We start from the raw sequence: 17,741 nt of genomic DNA, 5'->3' as shown, positions 1-17,741 counted from the left end.
CATTTAGACAGGGACTAGAAGTCAATATTAAACTCCAGACCCTTGAGATACGAGGAAGACATTTTTTCCACTGAGACACTATGGTGTTCCAGATATTTCACTTAGAAATACTCTTGAATCACACTCCAAAAAAGATTTTTCATCAATTTTCCTTGATAAATATCTTTTCAGCATGGCTAATTCAGCTATCAAAATGTAATTAATAATTAATATATTTACTGCGACAACTGACGGCTTTAGTGAGGAATCTGTCTGTTTAAGGGGAAATCCCATTTTGTTTTACAAATAAGCAGTTAAAAATGTGTCGCTAAAAAGAGCTTTTATTACCAGAGAAGTGTTCAGATAAAATATTATTTTGGCCTACTAACTACAGGTACAAATGTATATCACCTCCTTCCACTCTTAAATAATTCCTAATAAGGAAAACAACAAAAGGCTCGTGTTGAACAATTCCTCAGTGCTAACGAGAGCTTAGATTAATAGTTACGATTCAGCCTAGGTCCAGTAGAAACTTTAAAATACCTGTATTCACACCTCAGATGTTAATATATTTTTATTTTCATTATTATTATTCAAAATGAAATACTTTAGCAAAATAAGTTTAAAATGAAGAACATGAATTGGTTTAGCAAAATGTTTAACAAAATGTATTACTTAAATCTTAACTTTGAATGTCATCTAAATGTTTTAGAACTCTGGTACGTAACTTCCACTCCATGTCCCCAACATAAAACCTGCAACATGCATATACTAACTCAAATGTTTTACAATCATACTGATGCTTATGTTAGGGTTTATTATATTCTTCAGAAAGCTCAAAGAATGATCGTGTTTAAATATGGTTGCACACAGCTAGATTCAAACAATTCATAATATGGATTTAGACAGAAACATATAGTCTTGCAAATTCTTTAACATTTACTGTAGTAATATCTTTAATAATACTGTTACTTAATGCATGGATCCATAAATAGGAGTATCCAAATATTTCTACCTGCGTTGTACATACTTTTACTATTTCAGGCTACTTCATTAAGTACCAAAGCTACATTTAAACTTAGTATTACTGTTGTTATTCACATCAGTAAGAAGTTCAGATTCATGTACCATAATGTATTTATTTTTGATTAGTGAGTAAATGGTTTGATTAACAGACCCCTTTCAGCCATGACCTGGGCCCAAAGGGCACACATAACATACATGAAATTAAGACATAGGATGATGACTACAACAATGAATAGAGGAGAATTAGGTATGTGTATAAAGGGTAACAATATTAAAATGAATAACATAATCAGCATCAAAGTTTATAAACCCCCTTAAAATATAACTATACTACCTACTTTTAATGAAATGTCTAAGGATTGTTACAGAAATGAGCACTGAATCACATGCACAGCTATGTGGGTATACCAAAGTAAATGCCAAATGAAATAAACCAAGGTTTCACAAATCACAGCAATGTTGTGCAAATAGCCAACAAACTGATGACAAAATCATCTCATGTAAAGAAAAGCCACGCTTACTTAAGCAGGCTACAGAACTTGGTCAAAATAAGGTGGGAAGATCACGGCAAGAAAATTGAGTTATAACAGAAAAGAAAAAAGATGCGTTCAAATGCATTAATTTTAGATAAACAGTGTGAGTTTTGGGGTGTGCAAAAATGGCTTTAAGGCATACAGTGGGTACAACCTTTTCAGAGGAAAGGTTGTAATATATTATAGCAATAACCCACGCCTGGGTGTGGGTAATGCTAAATTTACCCACGGTTGGCGTGGTTTGGTCAGCGGCCCTCGACCAAACAAAGCCAACCGTGGGTAAATTTAGCATTACCCACACCCAGAAGTGGGTTATTGCTATTATACCATGACATTATTTAAGAAAAGAAACTGTTACTTTTCTTAAATAATGGCATAGTATAATGCCTGTTTACTGCCCTTCCGCAGATGTCTGGCATCCGGCAGTTCTGATGTACTGCGCCTGCGCAGTACATCAGAGCTGTGGCAAAAGCAATGGAGAAAGCAAGATCTCCGTTGCTTTTTATGTGTCGCTATGTTAAATGAGTTTAACATAGCGAGACAGTTTTAAAATAAGCAACGGACATCTCCGTTGCTTATTTTGAAACTGTCTCGCTATGTTAAACTCATTTAACATAGCGAGACACTAAAAGCAACGGAGATCTTGCTTTCTCCGTTGCTTTTAAACTGCCTCGCTATGTTAAATGGGTTTAACATAGCGAGACAGCTTTAAAATAAGCAACGGAGATCTCCGTTGCTTATTTTAAAGCTGTCTCGCTATGTTAAACCCATTTAACATAGCGAGACAGTGTTTAAAAAAAAACGAGTTATACTAATGGAAAAAAGTCCGGGCGACCGGACCTTTTTCCATTAGTATAACTCGATTTACAATGGGCACGCTGGCCAATCAGCGTGCACGTTTTGGGGGGATCATGGTATAATAATAATTAACTACTGCAGCAATTAATATGCCATGTATTTTATTTGTAAGAGCTTAAAAGAGATTATGCAAAAATGCTTTTTTCCATATTAATAGGAATATACAGTGACTTTCTGCATTAGAATGGGGTGAAGCAATAAATACATTAGGAAAATACTAGTTTTGTGGAGTAATAAAATGCATAAAAATAAAATAAAATGATGTTCCTGTAGTAAGGTAGAGAAATGTGTACAGAAAAATTTTAAGTGATGTGTGGTTTTTAAATAATGAAAAACGGGTCCAGTCAGTGTTTGAAAGCAAGGATAGATTTAATAAGTATGTACTAATGCTAACACAATGACTACAATTGTTTTAAAACGCCATAGCATTTTTTGATGCAAACACAATGACTACAATTTTTAGGAAAAGCCTACTAATAAGATAAGTTTTCATCTTCTTTACTTACTGCCAGATAGAAATAATCCCAAACCAGGTGCTAACTGAACCCATAATCTCCAGCTCTCAAGGCTGTTGCCTTATTCATTAAGCCACTGGGCTCCTATTTCGCACTTCTTTCACATTTAAATTGTGTTGTTACTACATCAATGTATATAACATTACTAGGTGTAGTACATAAATTACCAGTACAGCTCAAGCAAAGTAATGCTTTATCTGTCTTTAAGGCTAGTCTAGATGACAGGATGGCCAGACACAAATATGCACCAGGGTTACCATGTATGGTCCTGCTCAGTTTGTAAGTGAAAGCACATGCAGTATTAAGTGCTTTTGAAAAGGGTAGCAAGAACATTTAAGAGTGTCTACTTAAAACATAAGCTTAAGACCAAGCAGGTACCTCAAACATGTACTAAACAGACCACCTTGCTTCCTGACTTGACTAATCAATTTGACATATCTGCTTGGAAAAAACAAAAATTTATAAATATGTGCAGTAACTGCTTATGGTATCACATATAGTATGCAAATGCACACAATATTTCTGAAAGTTTTAGATATCATGACACATTATGCATTGTATAGCAACTATGTCAGGTATTTGTAAATGTTCATAACACCTTATGCATTGTATATCAGCAATTACTGATATTTCTGCTTGCTGAAGTGTACTGCATTATACTACATTTCATTATACATTCTGCTAAATGTCTTATCTCTATACAGCTTTATGTTTTTTTGTGTATGTTATAAATGCTCCTTGGCCTGGGTCAAGGCTGAAAATGGTCGGGACCAGACCATCTAATCAGTTAAAGTTAGTTAGTAATTAAGTAAGTAAATAAATAAACGATGGTGTGTTTGGCTAGGCATTTTTATGGTCAATGTGATCACTGATCTAGTATCATTACTATGTTCTTATGTGTACACACAGGACAAACTCCCACAACCATGGGGGAAGAGCACATTTCCAAAAATGGGAAGACTCACGTTAGCACTTGCAAACAATCAGATTCCAATTTTAAGTATTTAGCAGTGTAGAAAGAGGATAACCTATTCAACAACAGCATATAAAATCCTAATCAACAAGCCAGCTGTGAAAATTCTGACTTTTGCTTACAGTGAAAACTACGGATCATGCATAAAATTTTACTGATTGAGATATTCAATACTTCACTCAAATGACATGTTCCTTCATCCGCAAGGGGTTGTTGTGTCTCTGTGGAGGTAAACACTGCTTTATCAGGTGCTTTAGATTTTATACAGAGCAGGGCAATGGAACTATGTCAGGGGTACAGTGCATACAAGGTGCTGTACGTTTTACCAGGGCTGAGCCTGAAATTAGTTAGTATTGATCAGTGCACCATCCCAGTAAGCAAACATGAAACAACAGTGAATAAATAAATACACAAATGCATACATGAATCAAGGTCATCGTGTCTGGCTAGGTAAACATAACATTACAAAGTACTTTTTGCATATACCAGGGACACTGTGACAAGGTGGATGCACACTACATTACCAAATACTGTTTACATTTACTAGAGGCATTGTGATAGAGTGGTTAAAGATTATACTATCAGATGTTGTAAAGAGATGGGTGCATACTACATTACCGTATGCCTTTTGCATATCCCAAGGACATTGGGACATAAGGATACATCCTATGTTACCAACTGCTATTTCTGCGCATTAGAATGTGTGATGAGGTGGGTAACCCCACTACTTTACCAAACACTTTCTACATATACCACGGATCTTGTGACTTGCTGGGTATGCACTAGAGTATAAAGTACTTTTTATGTATGCTTGCAATTTTGTGATGGCCTTGGTAGATACTACACAACTTTTTACATACACCATGGATGATGTGATGGGTGGGGTACACTGTATTGTTATTTTACACATCCTAGAGGTATTTGACAGGAGGATACATACTATATTACCAAATATCTTTTACATATACACCAGATGTTTTGAGAGGAAGGGTACCTACTGCATTACCAAATGTATTTGCATATACCAGGGATGTTATGATGGTTGGTATACACTAAATTACCTAGTACTTTTCTCTGGTCTTATAAGTTTTTACCCACAGTGAGATGACTGTAAACACAAAATCTTTCAATACAAAAAGCCTCTCTCCAGAATATAAAAGCCAAATTAAAATCCAGGGAATGTCCATAGTTTTGCAAACTACAGTCTTTCTATCACAGTGTGTTTCACCAACAGAGCTTCTTCTGGCAAGATAATTAGAAGTTTGTGTACTAGAATCATTCCTATCAAAGTCCTGATAATGAAAATAGTAATTATGGACTTCTGACTGGTGTCCCACCCTGGATAGTCTCTCTTTCAGCGGTAATACTCCAGGAAAAAACAATGTAGGCTACTCTGAATTCTCCCAAACAACTTGCGCCATACATGAATTATCTTGGCTTTAAATCAATGCAAGTGAACAGCTACTTTCATACACCTGAAAGCCCAGGGATGTGAGTGTAATGGGACCAGTGCCCCTGTTACTTTGCTTTAGTGCATTCTCCTTTGTCAAAGCTACTCTGTTAATCATATACTCTGTTAACCATATACTCTGTTAACCATATACTCTGTTAACCATATACTCCCAAACCCACAAATTTATTGCTGGCATATCAAAAGTCCTTACTCTGTGAGCATCTACACTATGGTACCGCCACTCGGCATTACAATACCAAGGACATTGTGAAAGGGTGGGTGTACACTTGCCAAGTACTTTTTATGTGTACCAGGATACTGTGATAGGGTGGGTATATACTTCATTACTTTTTTTTTTTTTTTTTTTTTTTTTACAGACCATGGAAGCTGTGAAAGGGTAGGTGAAACTTACATCACCAAATATTTTTTTATGTATACAAGGACAATGTGATGGGTGAGTGCATGCTATATTATCAAGTATTTTTTGTACAACACCATATGTGGCTGAGTCCCTGTATATCACAGACCCCTGATCAAGACCATGTTCTTACCGAGGATGTATACTAATCATATAAAAGTTCATTGATACTGTGTACATGACCATGGATGCTTGCAGGTAAGTGAATTTTATCCCATATAGAAACTGGATTGCTTCTTTATAGGACAGATTTATGGAGTTTAAGAGTATATCTGGGTATGAGTGTGTGTGTGTGTGTGTGTGTGTGTGTGTGTGATGCAGGGATTGAGAAGTGTTATTAGCATGTTTGATACATAACTGATAGGATGCACAGTGAGTGACCCAGCATTTGGGGGTTTGGATTGGGGTGTGTGTGTGTGTGTGTGTGTGTGTGTGTGTGTTCTCAGAAGGACTTTGAGTGTGTGTGTGTGTGTCTGCAGGTATCTGACTGAGTGAACAATGGGAGGTTTGAGTGGTTTGATGTGTGAGCGTGTGTGCGTGTGAGAGCATGTGTGTATGCTGCTTGTAGTAAGTGTGGCATAAACTGAATGGATGAATGAGTTTTGTTTACCGTACTGAATATGTATGTATGTATGTGAGTAGGATACAAGTGTGTTTGTCTGGATGGGTGATTAGTTACAGAGTCTGAGGCACTTACTTTCGTATAAGCATAACCTTGAAGTTCGTCAGATTAATTTAGGGAGGGTGGCTTGTCCTTCCATGTATAAAACCTGTGTGTGTGTGTATACACACACACACACACACACACACACACACACACACACACACACACACACCAGGATATTGTGACAGGGTGGTTACATAACATTTTACCAAGTACTTTTTACATACATTAGGAATGTTTTAAAAGGTTGGAAACATAGCACATTACCAAGTGTTTTTACAAATACCAGGGATGTTTTAACAAGATGGGCACATACCACATTATTAAGTGCTGTACCCCACTCAAACCAGGGTTGCTGCACAAATCACACCCATACCAAGGGTGCTGTACACATTGTGCCCATACCAGGGGTGCTACACATGACACCCATAGCAGGGGTGCTAAGTATATCATACTCATAACATGGGTGCTGCATACATTGCACTCATGACAGGATAGAATAGTTGTGTAAAGTCTTACCATAACCATAGATGTCCTTCTCTTCTATATGTTGCAGTATTCATAACATGAGGGAGTCTGCCACTGGCTAACTTGTACATCTTGCCACTACACAAAAGTCTAGTGCTACTGTAAGGTACATGCAACTTTGCACATTGAACAAATTCTACGTTGGCAATAAAATGATGTTGGGTATAAATGGGATGTCTGCATGTACCACACCTCAGAACTGAATGCTGCAAAAAAAAGTACCAGCCTGATCCTAGGTGAGGGAACACACCACCAGTAGCCAGGCAAGCATCGGGGGGACTGCTGGGGGGAATAATACTGCAACATATAGAAAAGAAGGACATCTATGGTAATGGTAAGATTTTATACAACTATTCTATGTCCTTCTATTCATATGTTGCAGTATTCATAACATGAGAGAGAATACCAAGCTCATGCAAAAGAATTGGGTGGAGGAGCAGTAGCACTCTCCAGAAACCCCTGCAAAATAGGCCTAGCAAAACTAGCTCTGCAACTGGAAATGCCATCTAACTTGTAGTGTTTTGTGAAGGTATGTACAGAAGACCAGGAAGCTGCTTCCAAGAAAGAGCAAGTGTCTAAACCCTTGAAAAAGGAACCAGAGGAAGGCAACGCTCTGGTGGAATAAGCTCTAAGGGGTGAGGGGAGATTATTCCCATGTGACATATAACAGAAGGAAATGGTTTTCGAATCTAAGTGGAAATATTCTACTTAGAAACAAGCTTGCCCAGGGCACATGGGTGACAGCAGACAAAAGCAGTCAGATTTTCAAATTGGTTTGGTTTTACCCAAGTAATATCCGAGTTACCTGTGCATATCTAAAGTGTGTAGGAGCCTCTCACTAGAAGATTGAGGAGAAGGGAAAAAGTGGGAAGACTGAGTATAAACTCATTTACCACCTTGGGCATAAAGGAGGGGTAGTGTGTAAAGATACCCTACCCTTGTAAAAAACAATGAAGGAAGAAGACATCAGAGCCTGTAATTCAGAAACTCTTGTACCAGAAATTATGGTAATGAGAATTTTCCAGGTGCAGTGTTGCAGAGATGAAGAACGTGCTAAAACAAAGTTAAGATCCCAAGGAGGAGAAACTGGTTTCCTTGGTTGTCTAATATGAAGGACACCTTTTAAGAAAAGTTTAACTTCTAGTCGTCTTCTTTATTACACTCATAAAAGGGTTGCTGCATACATTGCACTCATATCAGTGGTGTTGCATACATATATATTACTCATATCGAAGGTTCTGCATACACCTTACTTATACCAAGGATGCTGCATGCATCACACCCATAGCAAGCTGCTGCATACATCTCACGTATACCAGGGGTGCTGCATACATTTTACTCATACTATGGGTGCTACATACATTACTGTTATACCAGGGGTGCTGCATACATCTCACTTATACCATGCATGCTGCATACATTGCACTCATACCAGTAGTGCTGCATGCATACGACTCATAGCAAGGATGCTACATACATCTCACTCATACCAAGGGTACTGCGTACATCACACCCATATAAAGGGTGCTGCATAAATCTCACCCATAGCAAGGTGCTGCATACATCTCACCCATAGCAAGGTGCTGCATACATCACACCCAAAACAAGGATGCTGCATACATCTCACTTATACCAGGGGTGCTGTATACATCACACTCATAGCAATGTGCTGCACAAATTGCACCTACAGTAAGGGTGCTGCAATCATCACACCCATAGCAAGGTTGCTGCATACATCTCACTTATACCATGGGTGCTGCATACATTGCACCTAAAGCAAGGGTGCTGCATACATCACACTCGTGCTCTATACATCACATTCATCCCAGAGGTGCTGCATATATCTCACTCATACCAAGGGTACAGCATACATCTCACTTATTCCATGGGTGATGCATACATCACACCTATACTATGGGTGCTGCATATATCCCACATATAGCAAGGGTGCTGCATATATTGCACATATAGCAAGGGTGCTGCATACATCACATCCATACCAAGGGTGCTGCATACATCACACCCATACCAAGGGTGCTGCATACATCACACTCATAGCAAGTGTGCTACATACATCACAACCATAGTAAGGTGCTGCATAAATCTCACTTATACCATGGGTGCTGCATACATCGCACCTATACTATGGGTGCTGCATATATTGCACATATAGCAAGGATGCTGCATTCATCACGCTTATATCAGGGTTGCCTTATATATCACATTCATACCAGGGTTGTTGTGTACATTGCACTCATACCAGAGGTGCTGCATACATCTCACTCATACCACTGGTGCTGTATACATCTCAGTTATAACAATGGTGATGCATACATCTTACTCATACTAGGGGTGCTACACACATAAGAGTCAATAGACATGCTACATTTAGGTATTCCTCTGTCTGCACTGTTTTATGCAGACACACACACACACACACACACACACACACACACACACACACACACACACACACACATATATATATATATTTTGCATGTGTAATACTCACATACACAGCAAAGGATACAGCCCTAGCTTGCCAGGGGTTATTTGTAATGTAGAACTCAGACCATGGAGAGAGGCATTGGGTCATGAAAAAGCATTCATTAAAGCCCAAGTTACCTGGCTCCCAAACAGCATGCATAGTGCTTATTGTTAGTGAGTTTTTATTGTCAGGTCACATAGGGAATACTGAAAAATGAGTAAGCTGTGACCTGTATGCATTAGATTCCCTTTGGAAATGTTCCATTTTGATCTAATATTATCTAATATTGCCACAGCTCACTGCTTTCTTCCATGGCGTAATTCATACCATTAAATCAAAATTTCCAAAACTGATCCAGCTGTAAGAGGCAATGTCTCACCCAACATCACCAGTTTGATTTGTAAATCCACACCATGTCTTTTCACAATATGCTTTTAGTGATATTTGAAGCAAATTACATTGCATTTGCAACAACATATATGTTGCATTTCCTTAGGTGCAGATTATCAAGCAATTATGTATACTTTATATAAATCAAAATTACTCAGAGGAAAAAAATCATACATTTTAAATAACAGATGTTTTCCTATTAATTATCAACTGGCTAGCCCAACAAGATACATCTGCCTTCATTCCAAGGATCACAATTGGGAACAGTGTCTGGTAATGTGAGCTGCACATGTTATACAAAGTAAATGGAACGTTAAGAAATTGTGCCCAGTACTATTGGAAACAAATATCAACACTTCATAACTTTAATGTGTTTTGTCACAGTTTTAGAATGTAGCTTTATAGGGAATGCTTTAATATTTTCTAGTTGTAACTCTTCTGAATGACAAATTAAACTGGTTTATCAGACAACATGCATTTACTTAAGTTTGTTTTATCAGGTAAGTATATTAGAGAGAAACTGTCACTTTTAGCTGTGATAAAGTAACTGCAATTACAATGCCAAGATACACTAACTTACGGTGACTGTTATGCAAAGTATTTAGTTTGGCCTACTGCATCAAGGTGCGTGTCTGTATGAATATCCTTCTTTAAGAAAATTTACAATGGAGACTGTAGCCGACCTATTCTTACATCACTGTTTTCAAAGATATGGCAATAGGGCAGAAATGAACAAAGAACAACAGTGTCACTGAGTTCTCTGATGTCTTTCACCATGACGGCCTAGGCTTTAACAGAAAATACTAAAGCTCATGCTCTCCTTCTCCAAATGGCAATAATTTAATCTAGTAACACAGATGAAAACTGGTAACAAAATTCTCCGGGTGTACAATTTTCCATACATTTTAGCCTGCATAAACATTTGAAGGCATTGTAAAACATACATATCTCTTTTCATCAACACAAACTGCCTGAAAGCCAAACTGGATGACAGTGAATAAAGGATAAGGCAAACTAGCTTCTGATTTTTTTTTTCTTTTGTAGATAAACAAACCATATAAAAAAGACAGTACTTACCACTAATAATGCGAACAATATTACTCCACAACTCCATACATCTGCCTTTCTTCCATCATATTTTTCTCCCTGTGTTAAAATTTACATTTTAATTAAAGTTCTGAATAGTGAGACTATAAATTGAAGTACTAGACATTTCAGAAGTGACTAGATCACATATAGATTTATCCAAAAAGCAATGCATACAGGGCTTACTTCTCTGCAAATGTATTTTCTGGCTTCCTGTGATAATGAAATTATTCCATGTGTGTGCCAGAATATAAATGTGCTTTTTAACATACAAAACAAAAGGAGAAAAACTTTGTTTCCAATAACTAACAGTACAATGAATAAAAAAAAAAAACCTTCCTGTTACCATGAAGCAGAGTAGTTCACAATGGAATGCTAAACCAAAGTAGATTGACAGCATGAAATAATTAAAATGTGATCAATAAAAATAATTGAGATGCATAAAAATAGCCTTTTTCAGTTTGCATTTAATGCATTAGGGAAAAGCACACCAGAATGCCTTGAGGGTCATTATATTTCACATTTTGATGTTTTCCTCTTAGGTGAATATCTAAGCATGTGAGTGACATGTGAAAAATCAGATAAACACAATGTAGCTGCCAAATCTATAACATAGGCTGATGAATGGTACTTAATACTCAAAGCCTTTCCTTGAGATTTCAATGAGCTATGTTTCACTTTCAGTGGAATTTATTACAAAACAGATTCTCTAATTCAGAATTTAGGCTCTGTTTATAGTTGCAATCAATTATGAAATAAGTAAGGCTAGTAGCAAATTGATTTTATATCTGTATATTAATTTTACACTAAAGTAAGATTTAAAAACAGAATGCAGAAGAGCATGACTCAGTGCTGTGAACCCAAAGACTGTTAATATGTCTTTGATGTTTTGGCTAAAATGAATAGTAGTTGAAAACTAACTTTACTGCCCATTACAAACCAAGAACAAAAATACCATGTGCGGAAGTGGAAAAATACTTGCACAACTTTATTTAAAAAAGTTTAGTGTTTCCATCCTACCAAAGGACTTCTTCGGAACACCAAACTCTGTAAAACCAATGCATTTATAGTCTCTCCAAGTCACGTGAGCTAATTACTTAATTAATTAAAAATCAAAGTCATACATTTAAAATTACCACATTAATTGAAATAATTTTAAATATTTTAAATGTATTCGTATCAAACAAATCAGCAAATTAGATCCATAAAAGTTTGGCTGATCCCCCACTACAGCCCATTGTCTTCCAAGACTTTTACCATGGCAAGGTTTCTAGAACAGCAATTTAAGGGGATTACGGGGAATATCTACCATTTAAATAAGGATTCCTGGGATTTTTTATGTAAAATTTCTGCTGAAATGTATTGTGACCATCTAATTTTTGTTACCATTGACATGCAGGACTCATTTTCAGTTATTAGGTTCATACTAGGCTATCTGCCCTGGTGCAATTATAAGCCTAGCCCGATTCTGTATGGCTTATGCCACCCCTTGATTTGAGTATACTGTGCCCTTTTTAAGGTTTAGTTTACTGTGCCTCTGTCTAATAGTGACACGGGAGTAATCCCTGGGACAAACCTACGATCCCCATCCACCTATCGAGATTCTTCTTGAAGAGATTCAGTGAGGTGCTCTGCCTCACATGAACTGGAATTCTATTCCAGAGTGAAGGGAGCCTCTGGGTTATGAACCTGTCCCTCCAGCAAGTTCTATTTATTTCTGTGCTGAGGTTCAAGTCCCTCGAGCGTGTGGCTCTAAGGGATTTAGATTTACTGAGGTGGAGCATGTCCATTAATTCTGGATTTGACATAGCTTTGTATGTCAGGCATAGATCGCCTCGAAGTAGGCGGTATGCAACTGAGTAGAGCTGGAGTTTTTTTAACCGAGCAGCATATGGCATCTGTTTGAGACCCTTGATCCTCTTGGTGAGATACTTTTGGGGTCTTTCTAATTGCTGCAGGTGTTGGGTAAGGTATATCCCAAAAGGGGCATTGTATTCTATGATGGGCCTGATGAGGGATGAATAAAGGGGCACAATTACCTCTCTTGATCTAGATGTGAAACCCTTCGTGATGAGGTGGGCTATGTAGAAGGTCTTTCTAACCACTTTGGCAATGTGGTTTTCAAAGGAGAGATTGCTATCAACTTGGGTCCCCAGGTCCCTAATAACTTTCTCTGTACTTAATGGGTTTCCGCTTATGTGGTAATTTGTGGGCACATTGTTTTTGCCAAAGGGTATGACTATACATTTTTTGGAATTTAGCTTTAAACCATGGTACTGGCACCAGTTATCTGTCTCTATGAGACCTTTTTGAAGGATGTTTGTGTCAGCTGGAGAGTTGATTATGGCGCCCAGTTTGCAGTCGTCTGCGAACTTGGTGAGCCATAGTCCTCCCACGTTTGTCTGTACCTCGGAAAAGTATATACCGAACAAGAGTGATCCCAGGACAGAACCCTGTGGGATGCCACTTGTGACCGGTTTTGAGTCTGACATGGCTCCAGCAACTCTCACTCTGTGGGTTCTGTCTTTGAGCCAATTTGCAACCCATCTTGTGACATAGGGGTTTATATTTAAGCTGGATAGCTTATCTATGATGCCCGAGTGGGGTATTGTGTCAAATGCCTTTGCAAGGTCCAGATAGGCTGTGTGGACTAGCTTCCCTTCATCTATGGCTTTGGTGACTGTTTCAAAGAAGTCAACCAGGTTCAAAAGGCAGGATCTGCCCTTGACAAAGACAAACTGGGTAGGATCTAGTGTCTGTAGGTCCCCAATGTCTTTGTTTATGAGCTCCATGATGATCCTCTCCATAGCCTTGCAGACTAAGCTAGTCAGGCTTATAGGGCGATAGTTTCCAGGGTCCGTAGAGGCTCCACCTTTGTGGAGTGGGACCACTGTTGCTGTACGCCATTCTGTGGGCACATATCCTGTAGTGAGGCTGAGATTGTATAGCTGTTTTATTTGAGGGATTAGTTCCTCTTGGAGTTCATGTAGGACGCAACCTGGGATGCCATCTGGTCCCATGGAAGCAGTGTTTTTTGCTTTGGAGAGGGCAGCCTTCACCTGAGCATCAGAGATGTTTGGGAGGCAGCCGTCTGCCAGGATAGATACTTGCTCTTTTGGGGGGGGAGGGGGTGGAGAAGTTTGCACTGAACCTGTCTGCCAGGATATTGGCGATGTCTGTGGGTTCAGTGTATTTTTTGTCGTTTAGAATCAACTCAGAACAAGTCTGGGAGTTGCATCCCAGGTTTCTAACATAACTGAAAAAAGCCTTATGATTGTCTTTGGTGTCCTGTGCAATTTTTCTCTCAAAGCTGGCCTTGGGGGATTTTATGAGGGATCATAATTTTTTGCTAGTACTGATCAGAGATGCCTTCCCTATTAGGGATTTTGCTCTATCATGTAGTAGCTTCCTCCTTCTGTTGCACAGTTTATTTATGGCAGGAGTCCACCAGACTGGACGCCTGCCTTTGGATGATTGGGTCTTGGTTTTGTTTGGGACAGCATGATCCATGCATTCCTGGAGATGTCCATAGAATGCGTTGCGTTTATATAGGATTTTGCAATTTGGGCCATAGTTTCCACTGGCGCTGGGGCCTTGAAGGATTCCACTTTGGTTTTGAGAAGTGAGACGTTCGCTTTTGAGAAGGTTTTCACTGTGGTTTTCTGGACTGGGGGTGGGGTCGGGATGTGGACATCCAGTGAAATTAATTTATGGTCTGATCTTACCAATGAGGGATATACTTCTGGTGTGGAGCATAGAGTCCCCATGTTGGTAATGATCAGGTCTAGTATGTTGTCCCCTCTTGTGGGAGTGGTGACTAGTTGTTCCATAGCATTTGAGTTTATAATTTCCAGGAACCTTTGGACTAAGGTGCTGGGGCTTGAGTAGTGCTCCCAGTCAATGTTTGGGTAGTTGAAGTCACCCAATATAATGGTGTTCGGAGAGATCTTCATGTTCTCCAATGTTTTTAGGAAAGCCGAGTGGGATTCATGACTTTGAGAGGGTGGTCTGTAGGATGCTATAAACTGAAAAGCAGTCTTGCCCACTGTTAGTTGCACATGGATGGTCTCCGATACTTCGTGCAATGCCACTAACCTGGAGGTGTGGATATCCTTGATAAATATGGAAACTCCCCCTCCTTTTGTGGTTCGGTCCGGGTTTTGGGGCCGAAAAGCATGATATGAGGTATAGCCTGGTAGTGCTGGCATGCTTTCTGGAGCCTTGAACCAGGTTTCTGTCACTGCACAGATATCGATGTTCTCCATACTGAGGAGAGCTTCGAGTGCATGCATCTTGAGGTTAAGACTTCTGGCGTTTAGCAGCATTACCCTTAGTTTCTTGTTCCTTGTGCTGTCTATGGGGGTGGGTTTGACTTTTGAGCCTTGCCTAAAAAAGGCACTATGGGGGTGGCAAGAGCCTTTGCCAATATCCGAAAGCCCAGTGGTGACAGGTGCAAGCCGTCCCTAGCGAAGCAGCCTTGCTTGTCGAGCATGTCATCCCAGGCTGACAGACACTGGATCCCCTTTGAATGACACCAAAATTTTAGCCAGTTGTTAAAATCGATCATTTTGTCTTTGTACTGTGGCATCATTCTAGGTGAGGGTAAGATGCTGCTCAAGGTCAGGGTCATACCAGCCTGGGCTACATGATCAGAGAGCTCCTCTATGTCTCTTTTCATGTAGTCCAGGGAGGTACGTCTCAGGTCATTCACACCAGCATGTACAATGACTGAGTCATATTTGTATTTGCTTTGGAGTGACCTGAGTGCTTGCATTATGTGGAGGATCCTAGCACCCAACAGGCAGCTCACCATGACCTTCTCTTTATTCAGCCTGGTGAGCGGGACGTCAGTGTGTCTGACAATAGAGTCACCTATTACAAGAGTATCAGGTGTGTTATTCAGCCTTAAGGGCTGTGGCTGCTTGGCACACTGACTTTGTGGGTTATGTGTTGTGTGTGTTTTGTTTTGAGGTAGCGTTTGCTTGGATGTCTGCTTTGGAGGTCTCTGTTGCTTAGGTAGATTTTTATTTATAGCCTCTGAGTATGTTTTTGCGTATTTATGTGTTTGGTTCGCTGATGTGGTGGGACTATGTGATACTGGAATTGTGTTGTGTGAGGTTACCTTCTCCTCCTGACTGGTTACACCAGTTTTGAGATGAGAGAGCTCAGCCTCCAGTTTGGCTAAATAGTTGCATCTCTCACATATATTTGAACCTGTTTGGAGGAGGAGAGGGTTGTCCGTGTACATGAGACAGTTGTAACATTGCCTCAAAATTCCCAGATTCACCAGCTGGACTGGAGAGGAAACCATTGACTGGTTTTATGAATATTTATGTTTCAAATCAGATCTAGATCATTCTAAGATAAAAATGCTTAAGACATCAATGGAACTCATCTTGGAGAATAATTGTATTACCTTTGAAGGCCAGTTATTTTGACAAAATAGGGGCGCACCTATGGGGGCGGTATGTGCCCCCATATCTACTAACTTGATATTAGCCCATTGGGAGGTTAATTATATATTGACCTCTGATTATAAGGACTGTTGGTCTCTTTATGGGAAATTCCTGGATGATGATGTGATATTTTGAACAGACACTACTGATTTACATTATTCTACGGATTTTTGAAGTTTACTACTGATTAGTCTAATGACTGTATTAATTATTTAGACATTACTGTAATCAAAAGAACCGACTGAGGCATCTCTCCTCATGGCCAGTGATTGAGGAGCCTCAATCCTTACCGTTAACACCGGTGGGAAATACTCATTGTGAGAAAAATAGACACACACAGTATTTTCAGGTGCAACTTTCTGTACCAAGTACAATTTCCCCTTAGAGCACACTGGGATTGCACACTGCAGTCATTGGGCTTAGTTTTATCTCCAGGCCCCAAATTAGACTCCCCACTGACCATTACAGAACTGAGCCCTTAGCCGGGTGTTGCAATTCAGTCCTCCACCACCCTCTCTATGAAATCAGTGCTCTCAGTGTCTCTGTTCAAAGTAGCTGACACACACACACACACACACACACACACACACACACACACACACACACACACACACACACACACACACACACACACACACACACACACACACACTGTTTAAGATTTGATTTTCACACACTCATGCACATACAACTGGGAAAGGCTGACCCAGCTTACCTGCTCTGCCACCTCTACCTAAGTATAAAGGTAGACTTACTGCCACCAGAACACCTGAAGCCAGCTACTTTAAGGGCATTACCAGGGTACCTAATCACACTTAGTAAAATTAATACTTATACAAATGGTAAAATTTAACCAGCAAGACTTTCAGGAACGTGGCATCACACTGGCACTAAATAAATCCAAGTATTCTCAAAGGTTAAATATTTTCTAAAAGACCAACCACAGTGAAAGGTTTAGCTATATTTAAAAATAAAAAAACATGAAAATACTGAATATCTATTTACAATAAACACCAGAGTTTCATCACAGGAAATATAAAAAATAACACAGATGGAAGGACTTAGACAGATACAGAAAAAATATTTAGCTAATCTCACTATTTTTCTATCTGAATGAAGAATTATTGTTCCCTAGTTGTTTACTAAAGCAAGGCAAAATGAAAGTGGGTAAGTGTCTTGTCAGGTCCCAAAAACAGACTGCACACCTCACATCTCTCACTAGTATTCAAGTACATTTGAGTGCTAGCTACATAATGACATCAGTCTGATCACTTGACTATGTGGTTCCCACAGTACCATCTCACTAGAAATTAAGCCAGGATCTGTCAATGATGTGTCACAATACACACACACACACACACACACACACACACA

At 39.2% G+C, this 17,741-nt stretch overlaps 1 protein-coding gene across 10 annotated transcripts in view; it reads right to left on the bottom strand.

The window, feature by feature from the left end:
• BRSK2 (BR serine/threonine kinase 2) overlaps positions 1 to 17,741 on the bottom strand; it is a 2,790,504-nt gene that overhangs the window by 744,863 nt on the left and 2,027,900 nt on the right. For all 10 annotated transcript variants that reach the window (XM_044059311.1, XM_044059313.1, XM_044059318.1 and 7 more), the window contains exon 7: positions 10,903 to 10,971. In XM_044059311.1, the coding sequence (XP_043915246.1) occupies positions 10,903 to 10,971 (69 nt within the window). The remainder of the gene's footprint in view (positions 1 to 10,902; positions 10,972 to 17,741) is intronic.

This window comes from Protopterus annectens, chromosome 17.part0 (genome assembly GCF_019279795.1).
Source record: "Protopterus annectens isolate FY-2018-M chromosome 17.part0, PAN1.0, whole genome shotgun sequence".
Lineage (NCBI taxonomy): Eukaryota > Metazoa > Chordata > Ceratodontiformes > Protopteridae > Protopterus > Protopterus annectens.
The sequence above is the reverse complement of the archived record's forward strand: the minus strand, read 5'-3'. Positions and strand labels throughout refer to the sequence as shown.